The sequence below is a fragment of the Ursus arctos genome, unplaced genomic scaffold (assembly GCF_023065955.2).
Source record: "Ursus arctos isolate Adak ecotype North America unplaced genomic scaffold, UrsArc2.0 scaffold_17, whole genome shotgun sequence".
Taxonomy (NCBI): Eukaryota; Metazoa; Chordata; class Mammalia; order Carnivora; family Ursidae; genus Ursus; species Ursus arctos.
Window position 1 is genome coordinate 10,001 of NW_026622841.1, and position 24,470 is coordinate 34,470.

Here is a 24,470-nt window from a genome sequence, read left to right on the forward strand (position 1 = left end):
AGTCTGCCCACCTATTTTCAAAGGGGACTCTTTTTTTTTCTGTTTATTTGACGTAGTGTTTCCCTTATTCGATATTGCAATCCCTGATGGATTACAGATCAGATGTAATCATAGAGGCCCCTTTAGGAATTATGGGCACAATCTTGCAGCCGATTCCCCTGTTCCTGCTGGGACACCACAGCCTGACCCCAGACAGGACACAGCTGGTTCCACCTGTGACCCACACAGAATCAGGGAAATGCGGAAACCTGGAAGACACACCACAAAGGGTAAAACCATTGCTCACAACACAAGGCCAGAGAACTGTGCCATTTGTGACTCCAGAAAGAATTCAAGGCAGGAGAAATCTGAAGGCCCCCCTGAGCCCATCCCAGCAAATCCCCACTTTCAGTGGCCCCCTGGCCACATACCCTGAGCCTGACACTCACCCTAACCCATGCGCTCAACTCAACCTCCAGGTGGCTTGCAACACAGCTGACAGAATGGACCCACCAGGCCCCTGGGCCCTAACCTAGGTTGGGTTCTGAGAGATGCATCCCCAGAGGCCTGGCTCCAAAGCCACAGGGACTGGGGACACCTGAGCAATACCAGAGGACTCAGCCTGCCCCACAGAAGGAAACCGTGCCATTTGGGGCTCTGGAAAGGATCCAGAGCAGGAGAAATAGGAGGGCCCCCCCAGAGCCCATCCTGGCAGACCCCTACTTTCCATGGCCCCTGGCCACCATCCATGAGCCTGACGCTCCCCTTCCCCCCATGCCCTCAACTTAGCCCTCCGGGGAGCTCACCACACAGCCAGCAGATCAGAACTTCCAGGCCCCTGGGTCCTAACCCTAGCCCTAGGTGCAGTTCTGAGAGGTTCCTCCTGAGAGACCTGTTTCCAAACCCCAGGGATTGGGGACACCTGGGCAATGCCAGTGGACTCAGTTGACCTCACAGAAAGGAAATGTGCCTTTTGGTCTCCGGAAAATACCCAGGACAGCCTATCCCAACGAATCCGCCCTTTCATCAGCTCCCTGGACCCCAAACTGAGCCTGACACTCACCCGAACCCAAACCCTCAATTCACCTCTCTGTCATCTTCGACACAAGGCTTTTATATGGGTCTTTCCAGCACCTGGGGCTTAAACCTTACCTGAGGTTTCGTTCTGAGAGGAACACCTCCAGCAGCCTGCCTCCAATTCCCCATTGACTGGGGACACCTGAGCAATACCACAGTACTCAGCCTGAGAACAGGAGGAATCCAAGCCATTTGCAAATCTGGAAAATAATTAGAGCAGGAGAAATCTTAATGCCAACTCAAGCAATCTCAGTGAAAACACACTTTCAGGGAACCCCGGAACACAAATCCTAGTCACACTCACCCTAACCCACGACCTCAACTCAGACCTCTGGGAATCTTGCCACAATGCCTGCAGATCTGACCTACCATGTTCCTGGGCCTTAACTTTAACCCTAGGTTGGGTTCTGTAAGGACCACGCCCACAAGCCTGGCTCTAAATCCCCAATGATTTGGGACACCTGAGCAATACAGGAGGACTCAGCCTTCAACCAGAAGGAAACCTTGCCATTTGGGGCTCCATAAAGAATTCAGAGCAGGAGAAATGGGAGGGCCCTCCTGAGCCCATCCCTGCTAACCCCCACTTTCAGTGGCCTACTGGACATGAACTCTGAGCCTGACACTCACCCTAACCCACTCCCTCAACTCAGTCCTCCAGGGAGCTCTCTACACAGCCAATAGATCAGAACTTCCACGGTCCGAAGTCCTAAACCCTATCCCTAGCTTAGGTTCTGAGAGGACCACCCCCATAGGCCTGGCTCTGAAGCCCCAGGGATTTGAGACACCTGAGAAATACCAGAGGACTATTGGAACACAGAAGCAAACCATATCATTTGGAACTCCAGAAAGAATTTAGAGCAGGAGAAATATGAATGCAAGCCCGAGCCAATCCCAGCGATCCCATACTTTCAGCCACCCCCTGAACACATTTTTCTCAATGTATATGGACTAAATGCTCTAATCGTAAGACACATGTTATCACATTGGATGAAAAAAAAAACAGGACCCAGTTATATGCTGTCTGCAAGAAACTCATTTTAGACTCAAAGACACTTCTAAATTGAACATGAGGGTATGGAAAAACCATTTATCATGCAGTAGACATCAAAAGAAAACTGGGGTAGCAATCCTTATATCTGACAAATTGGATTTTAAACATAAGACTGTAATAAGAGTTGAGGAGGGGGGCGCCTGGGTGGCACAGCGGTTAAAGCGTCTGCCTTCGGCTCAGGGCGTGATCCCGGCGTTCCGGGATCGAGCCCCACGTCAGGCTCCTCCTCTATGAGCCTGCTTCTTCCTCTCCCACTCCCCCTACTTGTGTTCCCTCTCTCGCTGGCTGTCTCTATCTCTGTCAAATAAATAAATAAAAATCTTTAAAAAAAAAAAAAAGAGTTGAGGAGGGACATTATATCATAAAGTGTCTATCCAACAAGAAGATCTAACAATTGTAAATATTTATGTACCTAACTTGGGAGCAGCCAATTATATAAACCATTTAGTAACAAAACTGATAATAAAAAAAACAAATGAATAATAACAGCATTGATAATAAAACAATAATAATAGGGGGTCTTTAACACCCCATTCACAGCAATGGACAAATCATCTAAACAGAAGATCAATAAGGAAACAAGGGCTTTGAATGACACACTGGACCAAATGGACTTCACAGATAAATTCAGAGCATTCCATCCTAAAGCAGCAGAATACACAATCTTCTCAAGTACACATGGAACATTCTCCAGAATAGATCACATCCTGGGTCACAACTCAGATCTCAACTGGTACCAAAAGATTGAGATTATTCCATGCATGTTCTCAGACCACAATGCTTTAAATATTTTGTTTACTTATTTGAGAGAGATAGAGATAGTGAGAAAGAGCACAACCAGGAAGGAGGGGGAGAAGCAGACTCCCTGCTGAACAGGGAGCCCAATGAAGGGCTCGATCCCAGGACCCTGGGATCATGACCCGAGCTGAAGGCAGAAGCTTAATGGATGGAGCCACTCAGGCACCACTTCAGACCACAATGCTTCAAAATTGGAACTCAATCACAAGAGAAAATTTGAAAGGAAGTCAAATACATGGAGGTTAAAGAGCATCTTACTAAGGAATCAATGGGTCAACCAGGATATTAAAGACGAATTTTTAAAAACTCATGGAAGCAAATAACAATGAAAACACAACAGTTCAGAACCTTTAGGATACAGCAAAGGTGGTCCTAAGGGGGAAGTATATAGCAATAGAGCAAAGAGCAAGAAAGGTCTCAAATACACAACCTAACCTTACACCTAAAGGAGCTGGAGAAAGAACAGAAAATAAAGCCCAAATCCAGCAGGAGAAGAGAAATAATAAAGATTAGAACAGAAATCAATGAACTAGAAACTAAAAGAATGGTAGAACAGATCAAGGAGACTGGGAGCATTTTCTTTGAAAGAATTAATAAGACTGATAAACCCCTAGCCAAACTTATCAAAAAAGAAAGAGAAAGGACCCAAATAAATAAAACCATAAATGAAAGAGGAGCGATCACCACCCACACCAAAGAAACACAAACCATTATAAGAGCATATTATGAGCAACTACATGCCAACAAATTAGGCCATCTGGGGGACACGGAGGCATTCCTAGAGATACATAAACTACCAAAATTGAAACAGGAAGAAAGAGAAAAACTGAACAGACCCATGACCAGCAAAGAAATTGAAGCAGTAATCAGGAATCTCCCAATAAACAAGAGTCTAGGACCAGATGGCTTCCCAGAGGAATTCTACCAAACGTTTAAAGAATTGATACCAGACCAATATGCCTGATGTACATGGATGCAAAAATCCTCACCAAGATACCAGCCAATAGGATCCAACAGTACATTAAAAGGAATATCCACCATGCCCAGGTGGGATTTATTCCTGGGCTGCAAGAGTGGTTCAACAACTGCAAATCAATCAACGTGACAGATCACATTAATAAAAGAAAGGACAAGAACCATATGATCCTCTCAATTGATGCAAAAAAAGCATTGGACACAATACGGCATCCTTTCTTGATTAAAAATCTTCAGTGTAGGGATAGAGGAAACATACACCAATATCATAAAAGCTATATATGAAAAGCCCACAGCAAATATCATTCTCAATAGGGAGAAACTGAGAGCTTTTCCCCTAAGGTCAGGAACGCTATAGGGATGTCCACTATCACCACTGCTGTTCAACATAGTACTAGAAGTCCTAGCCTCAGCAATCAGACAACAGAAAGAAATAAAATGTATCCAAATTGGCAAAGAAGTCAAACTATCACTCTTCACAGATGACATGATACTCTATATAGAAAACCCAAAAGACTCTACCCAAAAATTGCTAGAATTCATACTGGAATTCAGCAATGTGGCAGGATATAAAATCAATACACAGAAATCAGTTGCATTTCTATACACTAACAGTGAGACAGAGGAAAGAGAAATTAAGGAGTAGATCCCATTCACAATTGCACCCAGAACCATAACATACCTAGGAATAAATCTAACCAAAGAGGCAAAGGATCTGAAAACTATAGAACACTTATGAAAGAAATTGAGGAAGGCACAAAGAAATGGAAAAATGTTCCATGCTCATGGATTGGAAGAACAAATATTGTTAAAATGTCTATGCTACCCAGAGCAATCTACACATTCAATGCAATCCCTATCAAAATACCACCAACATTTTTTACAGAGTTGGAACAAATAACCCTAAAATTTGTATGTAACAGAAAAGACCCCAAATAGCCGGAGGAAAGCTGAGAAAGAATAGCAAAGCTGGTGGCATCACAATTCCGGACTTCAGGCTCTAATACAGAGCTGTAATCACCAAGACAGCATGGTACTGGCACAAAAACAGACACATAGATCAATGGAACAGTATAGAGAACCCAGACATGGACCCTTAACTCTATGGGCAACTAATCTTCAACAAAGCAGGAAAGAATATCCAATGGAAAAAAAGACCGTCTCTTCAAAAAATGGTGTTGGGAAAATTGGACAGCCACATGTAGGAAAATGAAACTGGACCATTTTCTTACACCATACACAAAAATAAACTCAAAATGAATAGAAGACCTAAACGTGAGATGGGAATCCATCAAAATCCTAGAGGAGAACACAGACAACAGCTTCCTTGATATTGGCCATAACAATTTCTTGCTAAACACGTCTCCCAAGGCAAGGGAAACAAAAGCAAAAATGAATTTTTGGGACTTCATCAAGATAAGAAGCTTTTGCACAGCAAAGAAAACAGTAGACAAAACCAAAAGACAACCTACAGAATGGGAGAAGGTATTTGCAAATGTCTTATCAGATAAAGGGTTAGTATCCAAGATCTATAAAGAACTTATCAAACTCAACATCCAAAAAACAAATAATCCAGTCAAGAAACGGGGAGAAGACATGAACAGACATTTCTCCAAAGATATACAAATGGCCAACTGACACAAGAAAAAATGCTCAACATCACTCAGCATCAGGGAAATACAAATCAAAACCACCCTGAGATGCCACCTTACACGAGTTAGAATGGCTAAAATGAACAAGTCAGGAAACAACAGATGTTGGCGAGGATGCGGAGAGAGGGGAACCCTCTTACACTGCTGGTGGGAATGCAAATTGGTGCAGCCATTTTGGAAAGCAGTATGGAGTTTCCTCAGAAAGTTGAACATAGAGATACCCTACAACCCAGCAACTGCACTACTGGGTATTTACCCCAAAGATACAAATGTAGTGATCTGAAGGGGCACCTGGACCCTAATGTTTATAGCAGCAATGTCCACAATAGCCAAACTACGAAAAGAGCCCAGATGCCCATCGACACATGAATGGATAGAGAAGATGTGGTATATATATATACAACAGAATACTGTTCAGCCATCAAAAAAAAATGAAATCTTGCCATCTGCAACGATGTGGATGGAACTAGAGGGTATTGTGCTAAGGGAAGTAAGCCAATCAGAGAAAGACAATTATCATATGATTTCACTCATATGTGGAATTTAAGAAACAAAACAGGATCATAGGGGAAGGGAAGGAAAAATATAACAAGATGAAATCAAAGAGGAGACAAACCATAAGAGACTCTTAACTCTAGGAAACAAGCTGAGGGGATGGGGGATGGAATAACTGGGGGATGGACATTAAGAAGAGCATGTAATGTAACAAGCACTGGGTGTTATATGCAACTGATGAATAGTGATTTATCTACCTCTGAAACTAAAAATTACATTACGTTAATTAATTGAATTTAGATAAAATGAAATTTAAAAATTAAAAAAAAACTAAGTCAACCCACATATTCCTCCCCCCACTCCCAAAACAAACCCTAAACCTGACTCACTCTCAAATCAGCCCTCTGGAGAGGTCTCCACATTGCTGGCAGATAGGACCTTCTAAGCTCCTGGGCCCTAACCTTACCCTAATCATGGCTCTGGCACTACCCAGGCCCAAAGCCTAGGTCAGAAAAACAGAGGATTGAGGATAACTGTCCAACACCAGAAGACTCAGACAGCAGCATATAAGGAAGTCCTGCCATTTGGAAGACTGGAATGGAGCTAGTACACAAGTATCCTGAATGAAAACGTAAACCAACCCACCCATCCACCCACAGCGCCTTCACACAACCCCTAACCCTACCCTAACCCCTCACCACTAGCCTTAACCCCTAACCCTAACCCTGACCGTGACCCTGGCCCTAACTCCTAGCCCTAACCCTGTTGCCCCAGCCTAAGACATTCAGCCTGTACCTCAGGCTTGGCCATGCCTGCTCCGGCCCTCTGTTCTCCCTGTACCCCATCTGCCATGTTAGGTCAGGGCAAACTGTGTCCTCATACCCCCCCACCCTCCCACCCACCCGTCTCACCCACCTTTGGTCTTGCTGGACCTAAAGCACCAGGGAAGCCCACCGTCCTTGCAATCAGGGGACCAAAGACTATAAGATGCTCCCAGCCATCCAGCCCTCTGGGGTCCCCCCAACACACCCTTGATGGTAGTGATGGAGGATCAGATGGGATCTAAGCTGTACTGTCTGCTCACCTCACCTTCACTGACAAGGAGAGAACTCTATCCATGGAACATACTTTGCATGTATGCTCTTAAAAAAAACAAACACTTTCTTGGGGACTTTTATCCCCAAGTGTCTTCCATAAGGCAAAAGTTCAGTAATGAAATTTCTTTCAGCACATTTTCCTTTTACATGAGTCCTTATATGAGTCCCTAAAGCAGGTTGTGTATAAAATGAGGTGGGCAGCTTGCCATTTCTCTGAAGTTTGAGACACCAGGAGCAGAGCATACCTGACATCTATTATTGTTGATTTTACACTGTGCTGAGTTTTCCCGCATTTATTTCCAGACCCAAAGACAGTGAACAAAGGCAAGATGAATCTATACACCTGGAAATGTCTACTGGAATCTGAAAACCCAGGTTCCCACAGAAGTGAGCTAAAGGTTAGGGACCTGGATGACAAAAATGGGGGAAAGATAGCAAGTAACCAAAAGAAGGGTGTCATGGTGTCTGCAACCTTCTCTACCTGTTGCAAGTGAGCCCCGTCTGACAGGAGGGAGCCACACCTGAACCTGGTCCCTCTGTTTGGGCTGCCCTCAGGCATAGCAGAAGCTGTGCTGAGCCAAGGTGGGAGGGAGCAACTGGCCATGGATTCCACCCGTCAAGTACCTATGGGACCAACTCCCAGTCCACAACTGAAATTTAACAATAATTACAAATATTTGCATATTTACTGTGACCTGTAATGCGCTCAGTGTTTTGACTATATTCTCTTCTATTTTATCTTTTTAAACCACTTTATGGAGGTATGACTGACATTTTTAAAGCTGTACATAATTACTGTATGCAACTTGATGGGTTTGGAGATGGGTTTCTACCTGTGAAACCATCACCAAAATCTAACCCATAAACATATCCATCACCTCCAAAAGCTTCCTCCTGCCCTATTTATTTACCTTCATCACCACTGCCATCATCCTCATCATTTGTGCATGTGGTGAGAACACTTTACACAAGATTCACCCTCTTAGAAAATTTAACTGTGCAGCACAGCATCATTACCTATAGACACCATGTGGTACAGATCTCTCAGGCCTTATTCATCGGACATACCTTATACCCTCGGCAACTCTGACTAGCACCTCTCCATTTCTGCCAGACTAGGGCAGGGGAGGGAATACTGCCTCAGGTCTTACAGCCGGGATGCAGCAGAGGGTTGCAGTCTTCCTGGTCTGTGCAGACGTACGTGCCGGTCGGTAGCTGCTCTGCTCCTGTCCATGTTCCCTCGATCACACACCCTACATCTCAGCCTATCTCCCAGGACCACCCATGGGTTGCAGAAACCTTTACCCCGTGGACCTCCCTCTGCCTCCTTTTTCTTAGCACTCTCTTCTCCCTTCTTCCAATGCCCCCCCTTGCTTTCCCACTGAAGAAAGAGCAGGTGGGGAAGAGGTGGAGTCAGACTATGGTAATGACAATGGACACATAGGTGCCTGCACCTGCAGGCTGTTGAGAGTGCTGACTACTTCACATTCAATCTTCGTAGCACTCTTGGGTAGACAAGTACCAGCAGTACCTTCCTTTCACAGATGAGGACACTGACACAGAGTATCCAGCCTCACACATGATGAGTGATCAGAGCCAGAAACAACCCAGATGTTCTTAACCCATGCTTCACCTACCAGGAAGGTTCTGGTTCCAGGCCCCCGTGAAATGCAGCCACATCCCACCTCAGGTTCTAGGAGACCCTGATGGATCTTTATCATAAATCCACCGAAGGCTCTTAAATAATCTACCCTGTCAAGTTACTCGAACCTCAGGCAGCATGTCTGGGAAACACTGAAGACACAGTGGGAGAACCCACATAATAGAAGAGGAAGAGACCACTTCCTAGGGGAACAGTGGGAGAACTTGGGGAGGCATGAGATACATGTGGCTGGGAAGGAAGAGCGTGTGGACCCTCTCATGGCCCCTTCCTCTGCTCAAACACAAACTCTTACCAAGTCCAAAGCAGTGTCAGGACTTTCCTCAACAAATGTCTGCAAAAGAAAAGAAACAAAATGGATAGTTCTGTTTTGAGCCACGGAGACTGAGCTGTGAGAGGCAGACACCAGCATCACCTCTCTTTCTCTAGCACATACATGTCCAGGCCCGGAGGCAGATTCTCCAAGAGCTATTTTGGACATTTGTAGACATTACCTGCTCTTTTTCTCCACAGAGGAGGAAACTGAGAATCACAGAACTCAAGTCCCCTGACCAGGATCACGCCCAGTCTACAGACAGAAGTTGGGAAATATCCGTGTTCTGGGAGGTCACCATTGCTGATGGACCATAGCTGAATGTGCTGGCCAAGAGCCAGACAGGACCGTTTTGCAAAGCTGAGAACCTACACTGAGCTGCCATGTTATTAGGTTACTCATTACAGAAAGGCATTCTCAGGGCAAGCATTTCAAAATGCAAAAGACAATGGAGACAATAAACACCCCTTGGGACTCCGCCCCAAGAGGTACGTAGCCTACTGATGGGTCTCCATCCGCCTCAGGCCGAGCTGCTCCGACCTGGAGCTTCATCTGGAATGGACACCATGCCACACACTCTTCCTGGACCTCCTGGTACACAGCTGGGCAACATGCTGAGGGCCTAAGGGGAGGCATCTGTAGCCGGGAGAGCCTTCGAGGATGTGCACTGGGACAGGCCCTGGGCCTGGAGTAGGAGGATGAGGGTGCATCTTCGTCAGACCTCTGCTGCTCATCGGCCTCACCACTCGAGGTGGTGCAGAGAGCAGCCACTGCCTCATGCCAATTGCCCTAATTTGTCTCTTTCTAGCCCAAATACCACATCCCGCATGACCAGTGAGACTGACACCAAACCTGCTAGCACTAAAACCGGCAGCCACTTGACCGAGCCCTTCAGACCCTGCTCCACAGCAGAGGAGGGAGGGGTGGGGGTGCTGGGGACCCCACTCCACAGCAGGTGGGTGGTCACTCTGAGCCCATGGAAGTTAGGGAGCTAACAAAGCCCTCTCTTCTGGACTTCTAAGGGCGAGGCACTGGATCACCGATCATCAGTAGATAACAAAAGGTCCTTCAACTTGACCAAGCTACAGGAGAGGACCACCGGGGGGGAGGGATGGGCTGGGACCCTGAGCTTCTCCTGGAGGCCGGCATTAACATATTTCCATGTTTCTCATCCTCGGCACCACTGACACTCTGTGCAAGGTCACTCTTTGCAGTGGGGGCTGCCCTGCACACTGCAGGCTGCTTAGCAGCTTCCCGGCCCTACCTGCCACCAGCACACCCACAGATGTCACCACGTGCCCCTGCGGAGAGAGGGTAGGAGTTCTGGTCAGGGACCGTGAACCTACCCTGCTGCACAGACTGAGGCTCTGGCCTGCCCTGAGGCTGGCCATGCAGGACACCCGTCCTAGCCAGGCACTCCAGGAGGTGGGGCTGGGCGGGGGTGGGGGTGCTGGGTCTCTGCTCCTTCCCAGACTCTTCTCCATCAGACTTGGAATCAACGAGATGTGTTGACAGCTGATTCAGTGACTCACATGAGGTTAACGTTTCTCTTCTCTATTATCAGAGTCTTAAAAACAATTTATCTTTGTGTGTTTCATTATTAAATCCCTTTTCTTTCTGATGAAAATGCCTTTAGTCCTCATGTATTTAGCGGTTTGAGATTGTTTACTGCTCCTTCCACTGTGGATATTGATGACAGTAAGGTCACACCTAGGGCTTCTGGGGAACACATTTTTCTGGGTCTACAATGTTTCTCTTTTGACTCTGGGGGACTTGGCCACCAGTTTTGGATGGATTATTTGAGGAGGATTAGGCCTTTCTCTATTTTCTTTCTCAGCCTCTGACTGAAACCAGTTGCTCTTCCTGTAACAAACGGTAAGGGTGTATGTCTGTGACCCAGGCCTCTGGCTGGGCCATGTCCATTCCCCCAAGGGAGGTGCACCCACTCCTGGCACCATCCCTGCCCCAGGCCAGGCGGGAGAGCCCTCAGACCACTTGTACTGGTAGAGTGCTTTTAGATTCCCCAGTGGGTACACATCCACTGTGTCTTCTCATTACTGGGATTGGCAGGAAATGGGTTGGGGGGGAGCACCAAGCGCCCACCTCACAAATAACCCCGAGGCTCAGGTAAGTGACATGCTCAAGGTCACCCGATGCAGGTCCTTTGTGGGACGTCTGCAGAGCACACAGTTCAATTACCAAACTTTCCAACACCTTTGCTGATAGTCTCGTCATCTAACTTCATCTGAATCTCTGAACACTGTCCTGTGGCAGCTAGCTTAGCGATAACGAACAGAATGGCATTAGGATTGTGCGTCCTGCCTGTGTGTCCATTGGGAGCCCACCTGCCAGCCAGAGAGAGTCCAACAACAGGGCCTCCCAAGGCTCCTGTGTTCCTGTGCTTGTGTGTTAGGCCAGGACCTGTGGGGAGATTTTCAATCGTGCTGCTCGGCTATAAAGAGGCTTTTCCATCTGCAGGCTCTGCCTGGCCACTTGGTTTTGTCTACACCCAACCCACACACAAGCTTGAAGCCCAGAAGAATCACCTTCAGGTCTGAGATGGAGACTCAGGCTCTCTCCACATACATTTCCTCCTGCTGACCATGCCAGTCAAATTTGCAGAAAATGACAAAAAAAGGGGCACACAGACCACCAGGGGATCTTGCTCAGGTGCAGATCCCGCTTCATTGGGTTTGAGCGGGGTATTGATAACAGGCTGGGCCTGGACCACACTGGGCCACAGGCATGACAGAAATCACCTCACTTCCACCAAGGACAGAATTTTGAGCTTCCAGCCCTCCCTCCCCATCTCTAAGCCCTGAGCTGGCCAGTGCTGCCCTGCACCTGCCCCCATCACCTAGAATGCTGTCCATCTCCCGTCAGCCCCTTGTCCCTGCTTCTGAAGAAATCTAGGTGGGAGCTCCCTCCCCAGCATGACTGCTGCTCTCGGCCTTGGCAACACAGACCTGCATGCAGCTCAGGAGATTTCTCTTTGAAAGAAAGTCAGCATCTCTGTGCACAGAGTGTGAACCTCTTCGACATTTAAAAAAAATTCTACCTGGAATTTATTAAAATTTACATTGATAATAAACCATTATACCAGGTCTTTTGTAGCTTTCAGACCAGTAGACATCCTAAACCTTTTGTCTGGAATGGTTTTTTACTGACTTTCTGTGGGAATCTCTTGGCATTTTCGCCTTAATTTGGAATTCTGTCTACATGTCTGGGCCCCTGGCCAGACTGGTGTTTCTCTTACGGGCAGAACTGTGACTCTGTCTCTGCGGTTGTCATCCCTGGCATGTATGTAACAGGGTACGTAGTGAAATGAAGGAAGGATTAAATTCGGAGTGATACAGTTTGGCGATCTGCGTTAAAGGATATGTGTACTCCATGGCATAGTAATTCCATTTTTTGGAGTCAATTCTAATGAAATAATTAGAAATAAGTGAATTCAAGAAACACAGTATTTTATAAAAAGCTAAACATTGGAAACATCTTGATTATCCAATAATAGAATGATTAAAATTTATGCCTGTATTCATACATGCAGCTCTTAAAAACCGTATTTCTTAAGAACACTTAATGAATATGTTCCTTATATAACATGAGGTGAAAAAAGTGGGTTGCAATTCTGGTTAAACAGCATGATTACTAATTTTGTAAAATATATAAATATATATACAGAAAAAGGAGCAGAGATAATATATAACAAGAGGTTAACAGAATTGATTGCTGACTAGTATAATTATGGGTGACCGTAACTTTTGTCTTTCATTCTTTGTATTCACCAGATCTCTTTTACAATGAATTTATAGTAATTTTACAAATATGTAACTTACAAATTACAATTGCTTATAGTATATTTTATTATAATTTTTAAACTCCTATTGGTCCTGTCTTCTTAGCTTCATCACAAATTCCTGAAGAGTGAGGATTTTGGCTTCAGCAGCTGCTCTTCCAGAGCCCTCTAGAAAAGAAGTACTCAGAGCCCTCTAGAATTGATTCCATCTTTCTCCTAAAATATTCTTTTTTCCACCGGCCTTGCAGAAGAATTCCTCCTCCATCAGCTAGGCCTAGAGGCGCTTCCGACCCTCTCCTTCCTTCTACCTGTGCTCAAGCATGCCTTAGGAGTTTGCCTCCCTGCAGAATCCTCGTCTAGAACCATCTGCTACTCGGCAGCTAGTACGGACAGGTGTGGCTCGAAGCAGTCAAGCTTCCATTGGCTCCAGCACCGCCCTAGAAAATAGCAAAAATCAGCTCAAATCAGCCCCCTCCCCTGGCCGCCCAGTGGAGGTAAACAAAATCATGGCGGAGGCGAGCATGAGAGAGAAGTTGTGGGCGCCCAGGTGGGAATGAGACGCCCTTCTCTTTCCCTGCTCGGGATTGCGCTCACAGAAGCGCGCACCTCCCGGGGATGCAGCGGCTTCGGGGGCGGGGCGCGGGGGCGGGTCCTTGGGGCGCGGGGCGGGACCAGGGTCCTCGGGACTTACGGGGCGGGTCCTCGGGGAATGGGGCGGGGATGGGGGGCGGGTTCTTGGGGCGCGGGGCGGGACGAGGGTCCTTGAGACTCGTGGGGCGGGTCCGCGGGGCGCGGGGCGGGTATTGGGGGGGCCGGGCCCTCGGGGGCGGGTCCTCGGGGTGCGTGGTGGGACGTGGGTCCTTAGGACTCGTGGAGCGGGTCCTCGGGGGCGGGTCTTTGGGGCGCGGGCGGGACGGGGGCCCTTGGAGCTTTGGGGGCGGGTCCTGGGAGGCGTGGGGTGGGGGTGGCGGCCGGTCCTCGGGACGCGGGGCGGGACGTGGGTCCTTGGGGCTCGTGGGGCGGGTCCTCGGGGCGCGGGGCGGAGATCGGGGGCGGGTCCTCGGGGCGGTGCGCGCGGCGTCCCCCGCTCCTCCCGCGCGCGGCCCCTGGAGTCCCGAGGCGCGCGGCCAGCCCAGCTCGGGCCGCCGCACTCGGAGCGGCGGGGCGGCCGAGCGAGCGCGGGCCGGGCTGGGCCGGGGCCGGGGCCGGGGCGGGGGGCGCCGCCCCCAGCGTCCTCCTGCAGCCCCTGGAGCGAGGAGCCAGGGCGAAGACGAGGCTGAGCGGGGCCGGAACCATGAACCGGAGTTTCCACAAGTCTCAGACCCTGCGCTTCTACGACTGCAGCGCGGTGGAAGTCAAGAGCAAGGTAAGCCGGGGCCGGCGGTCTGCGCCCCCCTGCGAATGAATGAGCGCCTCGCGGGGCTGGGGGACTGGGCGCTGCGGGAGGTAAGGGAGCTGGCGACAACTTTGGAGCGCGGGCGCTGCCGCGGGATGCGCGGGGGTCCCGCCGCCCTTCCCGCCCCTGCACGGACACAAAGCCCAGCAGCCCGATGGGTGCCGCTGGAGCCCGGCGCTAGGAGGGCCGCTCGGGCTCCGAACCCCCGCGGGAGCGGCTCTTTTGTTCCACGAGCGGGAGACGACCCCGCGCGCAGCACGGTGGAGGGGCGGTGTTTCCGGGGCGACCCGGGGGCTGCTCGGAGTGGGGCCGTTGGGGAGCCTGGGGGCCCGGCCCGGGGGGAGGGCCGGGCTGCGCCTCCTCCTTCGCGGCGGAGGCGCCTCGGAACCAGCGAGGGGAGAGCGGCAGCCGGCCGGGGACCCCAGCCCCGCCGGCGCTCCCCAGGCCCAGGCTCGCCGGGCGCGCCCGGCCGGTGGCCCCTCCCGCTGCCTGCGCCCCGGCCCGAGCGTGCCCCAACTTGCGGGTGGATGTGCGCGTTCGGCTAATTGGCTGATAGGATCTGGCGCTTCTGCCCTTTGCGGGGGCGGCTCCTCAGAGGCTGACGCTTTTGTCTGCGAGGGTCTTGGTTGCAGTTGTTCAGGGTCCCGGAGGAGGGGGCTCCTCGGGCCCTTCACTGCCGCTGCCTGCGAGTCGGCCCTCTCGCCCTTTCTCTATGCCTCCCGCCTCCTGTAAAGCGAGGCGGAGCAGCCTGAGTGCTTGGAGAGGGGCTGCGCGGGAGGGTGGGCTCAGACGCCTAACGCGGCGCGGGGCGATAGTGCCTAAGGAGCCGAGTCCAGCGGCCCCCCTGCCCAGGCCGCCCCTGCGGGTCAAGGGTAAAGGATTTACAGGGCATCTGCCGACGATGGGGGGGGGGGGCGGCTTCTCTGCAGTAAACCAGTGAGTTGCAGGATTTCATTCTCATCTTGGGGAGACGGTCTTTTTACAAACTCCTCACTTCTATTAAGATCGCAGCCTTCCCCCAATGCTAATTCTGTGACCCTCGCCGGGGACTCATCCCCTCTTTAGCCCAGGAGTGCCCCCACCCTCCCAAATCAAATGTGCCTGCTGTGAGTTATGTGACGGAAGAACCCACGAGCGTGAGTGGGAGCTCCACACAATGGTTGGTTTCTTTAACTGTGTTGGGAATGTGGCTAATCTATCATAGGCACTGAGCACATGTGGTGGGACTTGTTTTAAACTGTTTGAGATCCTCACGGATTCACAGGCAGTTGTAGGAAAGAATATAGAGATTCCCATAAAGGTCTGTTCTTGTAGCACGGACTTGGTCACACACCTTTGTTGGGCGCACTTTCCAGCAAGCACGGTCGACTGCAGAACACTTCCCACAAGGTCCCTCCTGCTGCTGCTCCAGCGGCTGATTTTAAGTGAAGATTGACTAACATTAAACACTTCTCCTGAGCCACACAAGCCACATTCCTCGTACTCAGTAGCCACGGGCACTTGCTGCTGCCTGATGACAGCACAGCTCCAGAGGGTCTATCCAGAAGGATCCATCTGGAGGCAGGACCCTCACAGGCCTCACACACAGTTCTGGACTGGGAGATACAGAGTAACAGCCTGCCTCTGCGGCTCTCCTCCAGGAGGGGAGTGGGGGGCTGTGGACGTCCTGGCTGCCTAGCAGGCTGCCTCAGACTGCCCCACCCTCTCTAGCTCCCCAGTGAAGAAGGATGCTTGGGTTCGGGTTCAGATGCAGTGAATGTTCCCCTGGAGGTGAGTGGCAGAGCAGAAGTTTTGGTTGAATTTGGGAAGGGCCACCCCAACCTGGGTGGGCCCTGCTGAGCTGGCTGGTTCAACACACGGACGCACACAGACACACCATTTTGGATGATGGGGCTTGCCTTACTGTGTGTCCAGAGGTCCACTGTTTGCTCTTCCCTCTGTACACACCCTCCCACTGGCCCCCTTAAAAATTAATATTTGCTACCATGGAACCCATCTCTGCAGGGAGCCTTTACTGCAGGTGCTGTCATCAAAATACAGGAAGCAAAACTTTATGACAATGATGTCTTTTTTTCACATTAAATGCAGCACCAGAACACTTGGGTTTGCATGTGGGGAAAATGGTGCTGGGGGCCGAGTCAAGCCAGGTCTGCCGCCTACTACTTTTCGGAACCTTCAGGAAAGTCATTTGACCCTTTAGAGCCTCTGTTATTTCACCTGCAAAATAGGCCTTGTTCCTGTTCTTCTTACCTCCCGGGACAAAATGAAGTGATGTCTATAAAAGCACTTTGAAAGCTGCAGAGTGCCTCCAGTTGTGACGGTCAGTCCCCGCAGTTCAGGATTCTGTGGCATCTCAGAATATTGGGTCCAAAATTCCCCTCTCATCCTCTCAGAATTTTTGGCCACGTGCCACAGCTAGTCAACTTCCAAAGCCCTGGGGACATCGTCTTTACCTGGTGGCTCTCCCCCATCACACGGGCCCTTACATTCCCCTAACATTTCTGCTTTAATACTGGTGATTTGGGGCGCCTGGGTGGCACAGCGGTTAAGCGTCTGCCTTCGGCTCAGGGCGTGATCCCGGCATTATGGGATCGAGCCCCACATCAGTCTCCTCCGATATGAGCCTGCTTCTTCCTCTCCCACTGCCCCTGCTTGTGTTCCCTCTCTCGCTGGCTGTCCCTATCTCTGTCAAATAAAAAAAATCTTAAAAAAAAAAAATATTGGTGATTCATCTGTTCCTCCCCAGAAGAGCAGAATGCACTTCTGACTCCTCAGTTCTGGTAACGAGGCTACCATTTTCCCATTTGCTTTTGACTTTTGCCTCTCCTCCCATAAGACCTGCAGTGTGGAGGGAGGGATGGTGCACAGGTCTGGGGAAGCGTGTTTCGGGCCCAGGGGAGCAAGTCTTGGGCCCTTGTAGGGGTAGCAGGAGGACCAATGCTAGGGGAGGCGTCTACTAGGGGCAGAGTAATCACGGAGGATTCCAGCTGTGTGAAGGAGCATGTGTTCCCCCTACGCCCCTGCCCTCTAGTTCGGCCTCACTCACGTTCTTTGAACCTCGTGGTGTCTTTGCCCTGGTTATGTGGTTTTCCCCCGACCTGAAGTGCTCTCTGAGAATCTGCCCTATGCGCCAACCCTCTCCTACCAAGCCCATCCTATGTCTCCGCCAGGCCGAGCTCCCTCCGTCCTCTGACCCCTGCTCTTCTTCTGGCCCTTGTCACAGCACTGGCACAGGGTGATTGTTCAGAGCAGAGACCGAGGACCATGTTTTACACCCCCAAGCATGTCATGTCCATTGTGTTTGGGAAGAGTCACTACTGAGGGTTTTAGTCCAGTGTTTGCTGCTTTGTTTAAATCATGTTGGAGGCTTTTCTGGAATCTAAAGAAATATGTTGCCATTGCTGAAAGTTTAGAAACTGTATCAGGCACAAAATGGGGTAATTCTCCCATCCAAAACTGAGCCACTCTTGAGTGTGGCTCCATGCCCTCCTGACCCTCTATGTGGACCTACCCCACATGCATCTGGATTGACAGAATGACAGTCATATTTTCTAGGCATGTTGCTCTGTAGCCTGCTGTCCCCCTTCAACTCAACCCTGCAAGGGTTTTGTCATGTCAGTATTTTTAAAAAACATATTTTTAAAATTATTACCTAGCATTCTATCTTATGTGTAAACCGTAATTAATTTAACCAGTATCCTATTTGGGTCATTTCCAGTGTTTTCTATAATAAGCAATGCTGTGAAAAACATCTCTGTACTTAGACATCTACAGAAACATTATATACAGAATATGTAGATACGTGATGTAAAGGGTATAAAGACCTCTCTCTTCAGGATGAATCCCTACAAGTGCACTTACCATGTTAAAAGTATGCACGTTTTGAAGACTTTGAATATATATTGTTAAATTTTCTTGCAGAAATGCTGTTGTGCAGATTTATGCACTGTTTCCTGTCTGTCCATCCCTCCCTCTCTCCCCTCCCTCCCTCCAGCATTGGGTATTTTCTTATTCTTTGCCGATTAGATAAGTGGAACCCCATCCCATTGTTTTACTTTGATCCTTAAATTATTAGTGGATTTGAACATTTTTATATTTGTGGGCTATTCATCTATTTTTAGCTGCCTCTTTCTTTCCTGCACTTTTAGTGTTCTTATTTTTTGAGTTATGGGACCTGCTTGACAACAAATTTTCCAGTCAGTGCTGAGGTAACAGTGATTTAAGCCTGCATGTTTCCCCTGGTCCTCAGACCCTCTCTCTGGCTGAGGCTGTTGGCTGGCTGGTGCTGCAGGGACACGTCTCACCATCTGGTGGGCTGGGGGCTGGGCCAGGCCCTCCCCATGGGGTGGCTGAGTACTTGCCTCCCGTGGGCCAGTTGAGAACCGCCTGACACGGTTTGACTCACCTGTGTGTGTCAGCTACACCCTTTTAAGATTCTGGTTTTGTATGTGTGCATGTCTGTGTTCAGACAGGTTGGGTGACTGGATGTGGGAAGCTGCCTCTGGAGGGGACTCTCACCAGGGACCCAAGTAGCGAGTGTCAGTCTGGTGGGTGCCAATGGTGCTGATGTGGGTCTCTGGCCTGGGAGCAGCAGAAAGCCCTATGAACTCTCCTCATCGGGGGGGCACCCCAACTAGCAGCCAGGGTTCAAGCCCTTCCCTAGGACCCATGGCATTTCACATGGAGTGTTCTCCCAACTTGAGGGAAGGCGTGTCAAGGATTGGAAAGTGCAGCCATTCAAGGTATCGGAAGCTCTATCGTTTGTGAATCATGTCTAGAATCATCCTGACCCTTTCCTGTGAAGGGGCCTCCCGGACTTTTAGACACAAGCAAGCAGGGAGCTTGGAATGGTGGCAGCAGAAGCGTCCATGACCGCCATGGTTAAAGGGAGCGTCAAGGTTAGTGTCAGACTTGTTCAGCTGTGTACATGTTTACTGGCTCACCACTTCCTCTTGGCAAATTTCTACTCTTCTGTGACCCTGGGGAGCAGTGGCAGGTACTGTGACCCTTTTTAGCCCCAACACATACCCTGCAGCCTTCCCCTGAGGCTGCCCCTGGTCACGCTGGGGGTACAGATGGTCCAGGCTAGACACTGCCCTCTGTGTACAGGTTGCACTCAGAAGTGTTTAGGGTTATTTAACCATCTGCCCCAATATAGAAATGTGTATACAGGCCAGACACTATTCTAAATACCTTGCAATTGCAAATAATATTTCATTAACCTCCATCACAACCCTGCAGGATGGGTTCTGTTATCACCACCATTACACAAGGGGAACGCTGAGGTCCAGGGAGTTTTGTGAAGCCGCCCAAGGCCAGAGAGCCCGAGCAGTCGGGCTCCAGAGTGCATACTCTTTGCCACGAACTTTCAGTGGCCACTGGGGAAGGAGGGCTCCTGATTCCTCTTCTTCTGACAGACCCTGAAGTCCAGGTCCAGGTATGGATGCACAGCTTGCTCTGTGTTCACTGAGGCAGAACCCCCTGCTCCATCTGGATCTAGAGCTTAAAAGGGCAGCTCTGTGCTTTGTGGGGAAAAAGTTCTCTTCTTTTTACATCATCACAGCAGGTTCTGTGCCTTGGTCTCAAGGGAAGTCCTCTATTCAGTAATTGTTCTTAAAAGTCGGATTCTGCCATGTGTTGATCCATTCATTTATTCATTTACGGAGCCACCACTATGTGTCAGGTATAGGGCTTGTGTTGGCGGACAAAGATAGTCAAGATAGACAGTATCTTCTCTGTAGAGACTTAGGGTCCAATGAAGGTTTGGTCTGGCAAGTGAGAAGATTGGGGAGGGGTAGTGTCACCATATCACTACGTCACATCTCCTTGAGCCCAGAGGTTTCCACTGCCTCCCAGCCTGCCTGCCTGCCCAGCAAGGCCAGTCATGAGGCTCAGCCTCCAGGAACCACTCCCGTCTGTTTTCCAGCACGAGCAATGTCAAAGTCTGCTGTGGTTGCTTTGAGATAAATCAGAGCGCCTTCTCCCCTCATTGCTTCCAGAAGCAGCTGGGCTCTGGCCTCCAGTTTTCCTCATCTGAGGGCTCTCCACTGTACTAGACTGGGAGGCCAGCTCCGAAAACTAGCTGCATTTCTCAGTAGTATGCTCCAAGGAAGCCCCTGGCATCTAAAGTGTGAAGAGCAGTGTTTTGCATACAGGAGGTACCCAATAAATGTGGCTGCGTTGAAGCCAGGTAAGGAACAACTCAATTTTTCCAATAGCTATTCCTTCAGAAGTTGTTAGGGTACTTTAGAAAAGAACTACTTTTTGAGGAAGGTGCGCAAAGCTTGACTCACCGATGGGATTATTCCCAGGGCACCTCTAAGAGGGGTCAGCAGCCTTGTCCCCTCCCTGCTAGTGCCATAGGGAAGAGAGCAGACAGAAGGGGGGAAAAGATGAGCTGAACAAAGGGACAGAAACTTTGAAAGTCAAAAGGAAATTGATTTAAAAGTCCATGTTGATATTTCTGCCATGTTGGTGTCTGCTGAGCCCCTCAGTGTGTGAGTACAGGCTGAGGGCTCCAGGGGCACAGCCCGCGGGGCGTGGTGTCCGCTGAGCCCCTCAGTGCTTGAGTACAGGCTGAGAGTGCCAGGGGCACAGCCCGCGGGGCATGGTGTCCGCTGAGCCCCTCAGTGCTTGAGTACAGGCTGAGAGTGCCAGGGGCACAGCCCGCGGGGCATGGTGTCCGCTGAGCCCCTCAGTGCTTGAATACAGGCTGAGAGTGCCAGGGGCACAGCCCACGGGGCATGGTGTCCACTGAGCCCCTCAGTACTTGAGTACAGGCTGAGGGCGCCAGGGGCACAGCTCACGGGGCATGGTGTCTGCTGAGCCCCTCAGTGCTTGAGTACAGGCTGAGGTAGCCAGGGGCACAGCCCGCGGGGTGTGGTGTCCGCTGAGCCCCTCAGTGTGTGAGTACAGGCTGAGGGCGCCAGGGGCACAGCCCATGGGGCATGGTGTCTGCTGAGCCCCTCAGTGCTTGAGTACAGGCTGAGGGTGCCAGGGGCACAGCCCGCGGGCCCCATCTTCAGAGCCAGCTCTGTGTGTATCTCCAGGAGCAGTGGTCATACCCCTTCCTTGTGCTTCCTCCTGCAGAGCCCCCCAGGCAGCCCCATGTTACCTACAGATAGGGCAGCAGGCCCAGGACACTCACTGTCACAGCTGGGACATCAGCTAACTTCCCTGCCTCTTTTTGCCTGCCCCCTAATTTCAGTCTGTCCCAGATTCCTGGGTCCAGGGGTGTGTCTCCCACACCCCACCATCCATCCCTCTCTCTCCCGAGGCTGTGTTCCTCACTGGTGCTCTGAACAAATGCTTGCTGGCAGGCTCCGCTCCTCATCCCCAACCAGAGTATCTGCTCTGTGTTTTCGGGTATGTGTGATGCATTTCACTTGGAGTTTGAGAGTTTGAAAAACACCCAGGGGGGCACCTGGGTGACACAGCGGTTGGGCATCTGCCTTCGGCTCAGGGCGTGATCCTAGCGTTGTGGGATCGAGCCCCACATCGGGCTCCCTGCTCCGCTATGAGCCTGCTTCTTCCTCTCCCACTCCCCCTGCTTGTGTTCCCTCTCTCGCTGGCTGTCTCTCTCTCTGTCGAATAAATAAATAAAATCGTAAAAAAAAAAAAAAAATCTATGAAAACCACCCAGGGCCTCGTGCGTGGCCCAGCCCTGTTAAATCTTGGTTTGTCTCCTCCTCGTGCTCCGTAGGCTGACCTTCTGACAACCTGCCCCCGTCCTACCCTTGCCCTGCCTCAGGGCTGAAATAGATGTTTTCCAGGAGGCTGCTCCAGACCTGCTGAATGTGGGGGCTCTCTCCTGTGTGACAGTAACAGACACTGACCTCAGGCATGCAGCCTGATGAAATGTTGCCTGTTTGCTTACCTAGGCGAACACCATACAGATCAAAGTATGGAACATTCCGGTATCCAGGAAGGTTCCCTCATGTCCTGTCTAGTCAGCATCCGCCCCCAGTGTAACCACCATCAGGGTCTCTGTCACTAAAGATGAGTGGGCTGGTTCTCGGACATGATGTAATGAGATACTCTTGTGTCCACAGGGGACGTCTGCCTGTGTAGATGGCGCCCCAGGCTGCGTGCGTGTCCTTTGGTGGCTGTGTACGTGAGTGCCTCTTCCATGTGCTCATGCTTTTCACCAGCCTTTGGTGATGCGGCTGTCTTCCCGTGCCAGCAGACACAGAGCTGGCCTGGGTGGTCTTGGTCAGTCTAACCCACCACTCAGTGCCGCTGTTCTCGGCTCCAGCCCTGGACTAGACTGGATTTCGGTGGAGTGGCTGTTCTAGGAGGTCTGACCGTTTGGGAGTCCCGAAGGCCTTGAACCACAACTCATTAAGTGTTTGTTGATTAATAAAATAGATCAGGAAGCGATTCTTCATCTTGCAGAATTTAAGGTTCTCGCCGCTGATGTGTGAAGGGGCTCTTAGACTCCTTTGTGTGGTTCCGTGGCTCCGGTTGCTGCTGTCATGCCTTTCTTGGCTTTCCTTTAGTCCACACCAGCTTCCGTGGGCCCCCTTGCTAGGCCTGGCATTGTGGGAGAAGCTGAGACTCCAGATGAAAAGGGATGGGCCTGGGGGCCGCTTGATGGGTCACGGGGCAGCTCAGGCACAGGCTCTTCAGTGAGGACGGGAAATGTCCCTTTTACAAAGTGTCTGAGCTTCACGTATAGAATGAAGACCTCATGAGCCGCCTCCGGCTTGGTGGGCTGTGGACACCTGTGGAGGCAAGCGCTTTAGCCTGCCTTTACCCTGGGAGGTTTGCCGTGTCACCCCCGGCGCACCACACTCACACACGGGCAGATGTTGACACATCACGTTGCAGCCACCTTGGGCTTTGTCTGCACCTCCTAGAGAGCAGGTGTATTTATTCTCCATTCTGTCACATCAGCATGCTTGCCGAAACGTGGGTTAGGCATCGGTCAGTCTACAGGGCAGACCTCTCTTGCCTTTGCTTCTGAGACAGGGCAGGGACAGACAAGAGGCTTCTTTCTGGAGACACATGCTTCGCAGAAGGGCCCTGAGGTCCCTGGGTAGGGGCTGTGGAAGAGAGAATTGTAAGGGCCATAAGGCTGCCATGCTGGAGGGCTTTGGAGACTAAAATAATGTCAGTATCCTGTTTTCCATGGCATGGGGGCCTGAGCCACCAGCTCCCCACCCACAAGTCCTGACCTCACTTCCCTCACTGGTCTGGGATAATAACGGGGTGTTGCTATGGGACAAAACAAAGTTCTGTGTCTGTAGGATGGTCCCTCATGTGGGGGAGGAGCTGGCGCCCAGCCTCTGGACTCTGGTCACCTCGGGCCCGACCGCCGCTGTATTGGTGCAGGTGTAAGGGGCACAGGGGAGGTAGGGGCTCCGCATGTCTGGGAGACCTCCTGTGGGAAATGGTGTATTGAGGACCCCCTCCACTCCTCAGGGGATAAACAGTCCTGGGATCCCTTCTCCCCATGAGCTTGGAGTCTCCTGCCCTGTCCCCTCGCCACACAAGCTGGAAGCAGCCTCCCAAGGGTGTGGCCCCGTGGCTTGTCTGTGAGTGGCACCTCTTCTCAGCCCCGGTGGCCGAGGACTGGTCACGGCCAAGTGTTGTGCCGTTGGGGATGCCCCACGCCTCCCCTTGATTGTCTGTCTGGGAGGTACATGGTCTCTGGGCTCCCTCCCCTCCCTGGGAGCCTGGGCTAGCCTGGTGGAAGCAGCTGCCACGGGGTCACATCACCTGGAGGAGAGTCTCGGCAGGTGTGGCCTTCTGGGTTCAGTTCCGGTGGTTCCAGTTCCTTTCCTGGGGCATCAGCTGTGCGCTGGGCTTTCTGACAGCGCTCCCACCGGCTCTTCAGCACAGATGTGTTCCTTGAAGCTCATGACACCATGTGCATGGGCTGTGGAGAGCAGGACCCCAGGGGCTTGACCAGCCTGTCAGGTCACCTAACCAAGGTCCCACCTGCAAGTGGCAAAATTGGGTCTTAAACCCTCAATTGCTTCCCATCTACTTCACATTATTCCTTGATTCCACCTCCTGGAAAACAGACAACACCTACCCGCCTGGACACACTCTGAGGTCCGATCCTCTATCCCTCCACCCCCTCCCCGTACCTACTGGACACTGGCTCAGGGCTGTGCTACTTCCTCAGCATCCCTCGTGCATCCTGTGAAACCCCTCTCCCAGGCGGCCCCGTG

General features: G+C 50.8%; 1 protein-coding gene across 1 annotated transcript in view; it reads left to right on the forward strand.

The window, feature by feature from the left end:
- Positions 1-14,059: 14,059 nt before the first annotated feature.
- The window catches only part of PARD6G (par-6 family cell polarity regulator gamma), a 91,250-nt gene continuing 80,839 nt past the window's right edge, over positions 14,060-24,470 (forward strand). The window contains exon 1 of the mRNA XM_026496552.4: positions 14,060-14,262. Coding sequence (XP_026352337.1) covers positions 14,191-14,262 — 72 coding nt within the window. The 5' untranslated portion in view covers positions 14,060-14,190. The remainder of the gene's footprint in view (positions 14,263-24,470) is intronic.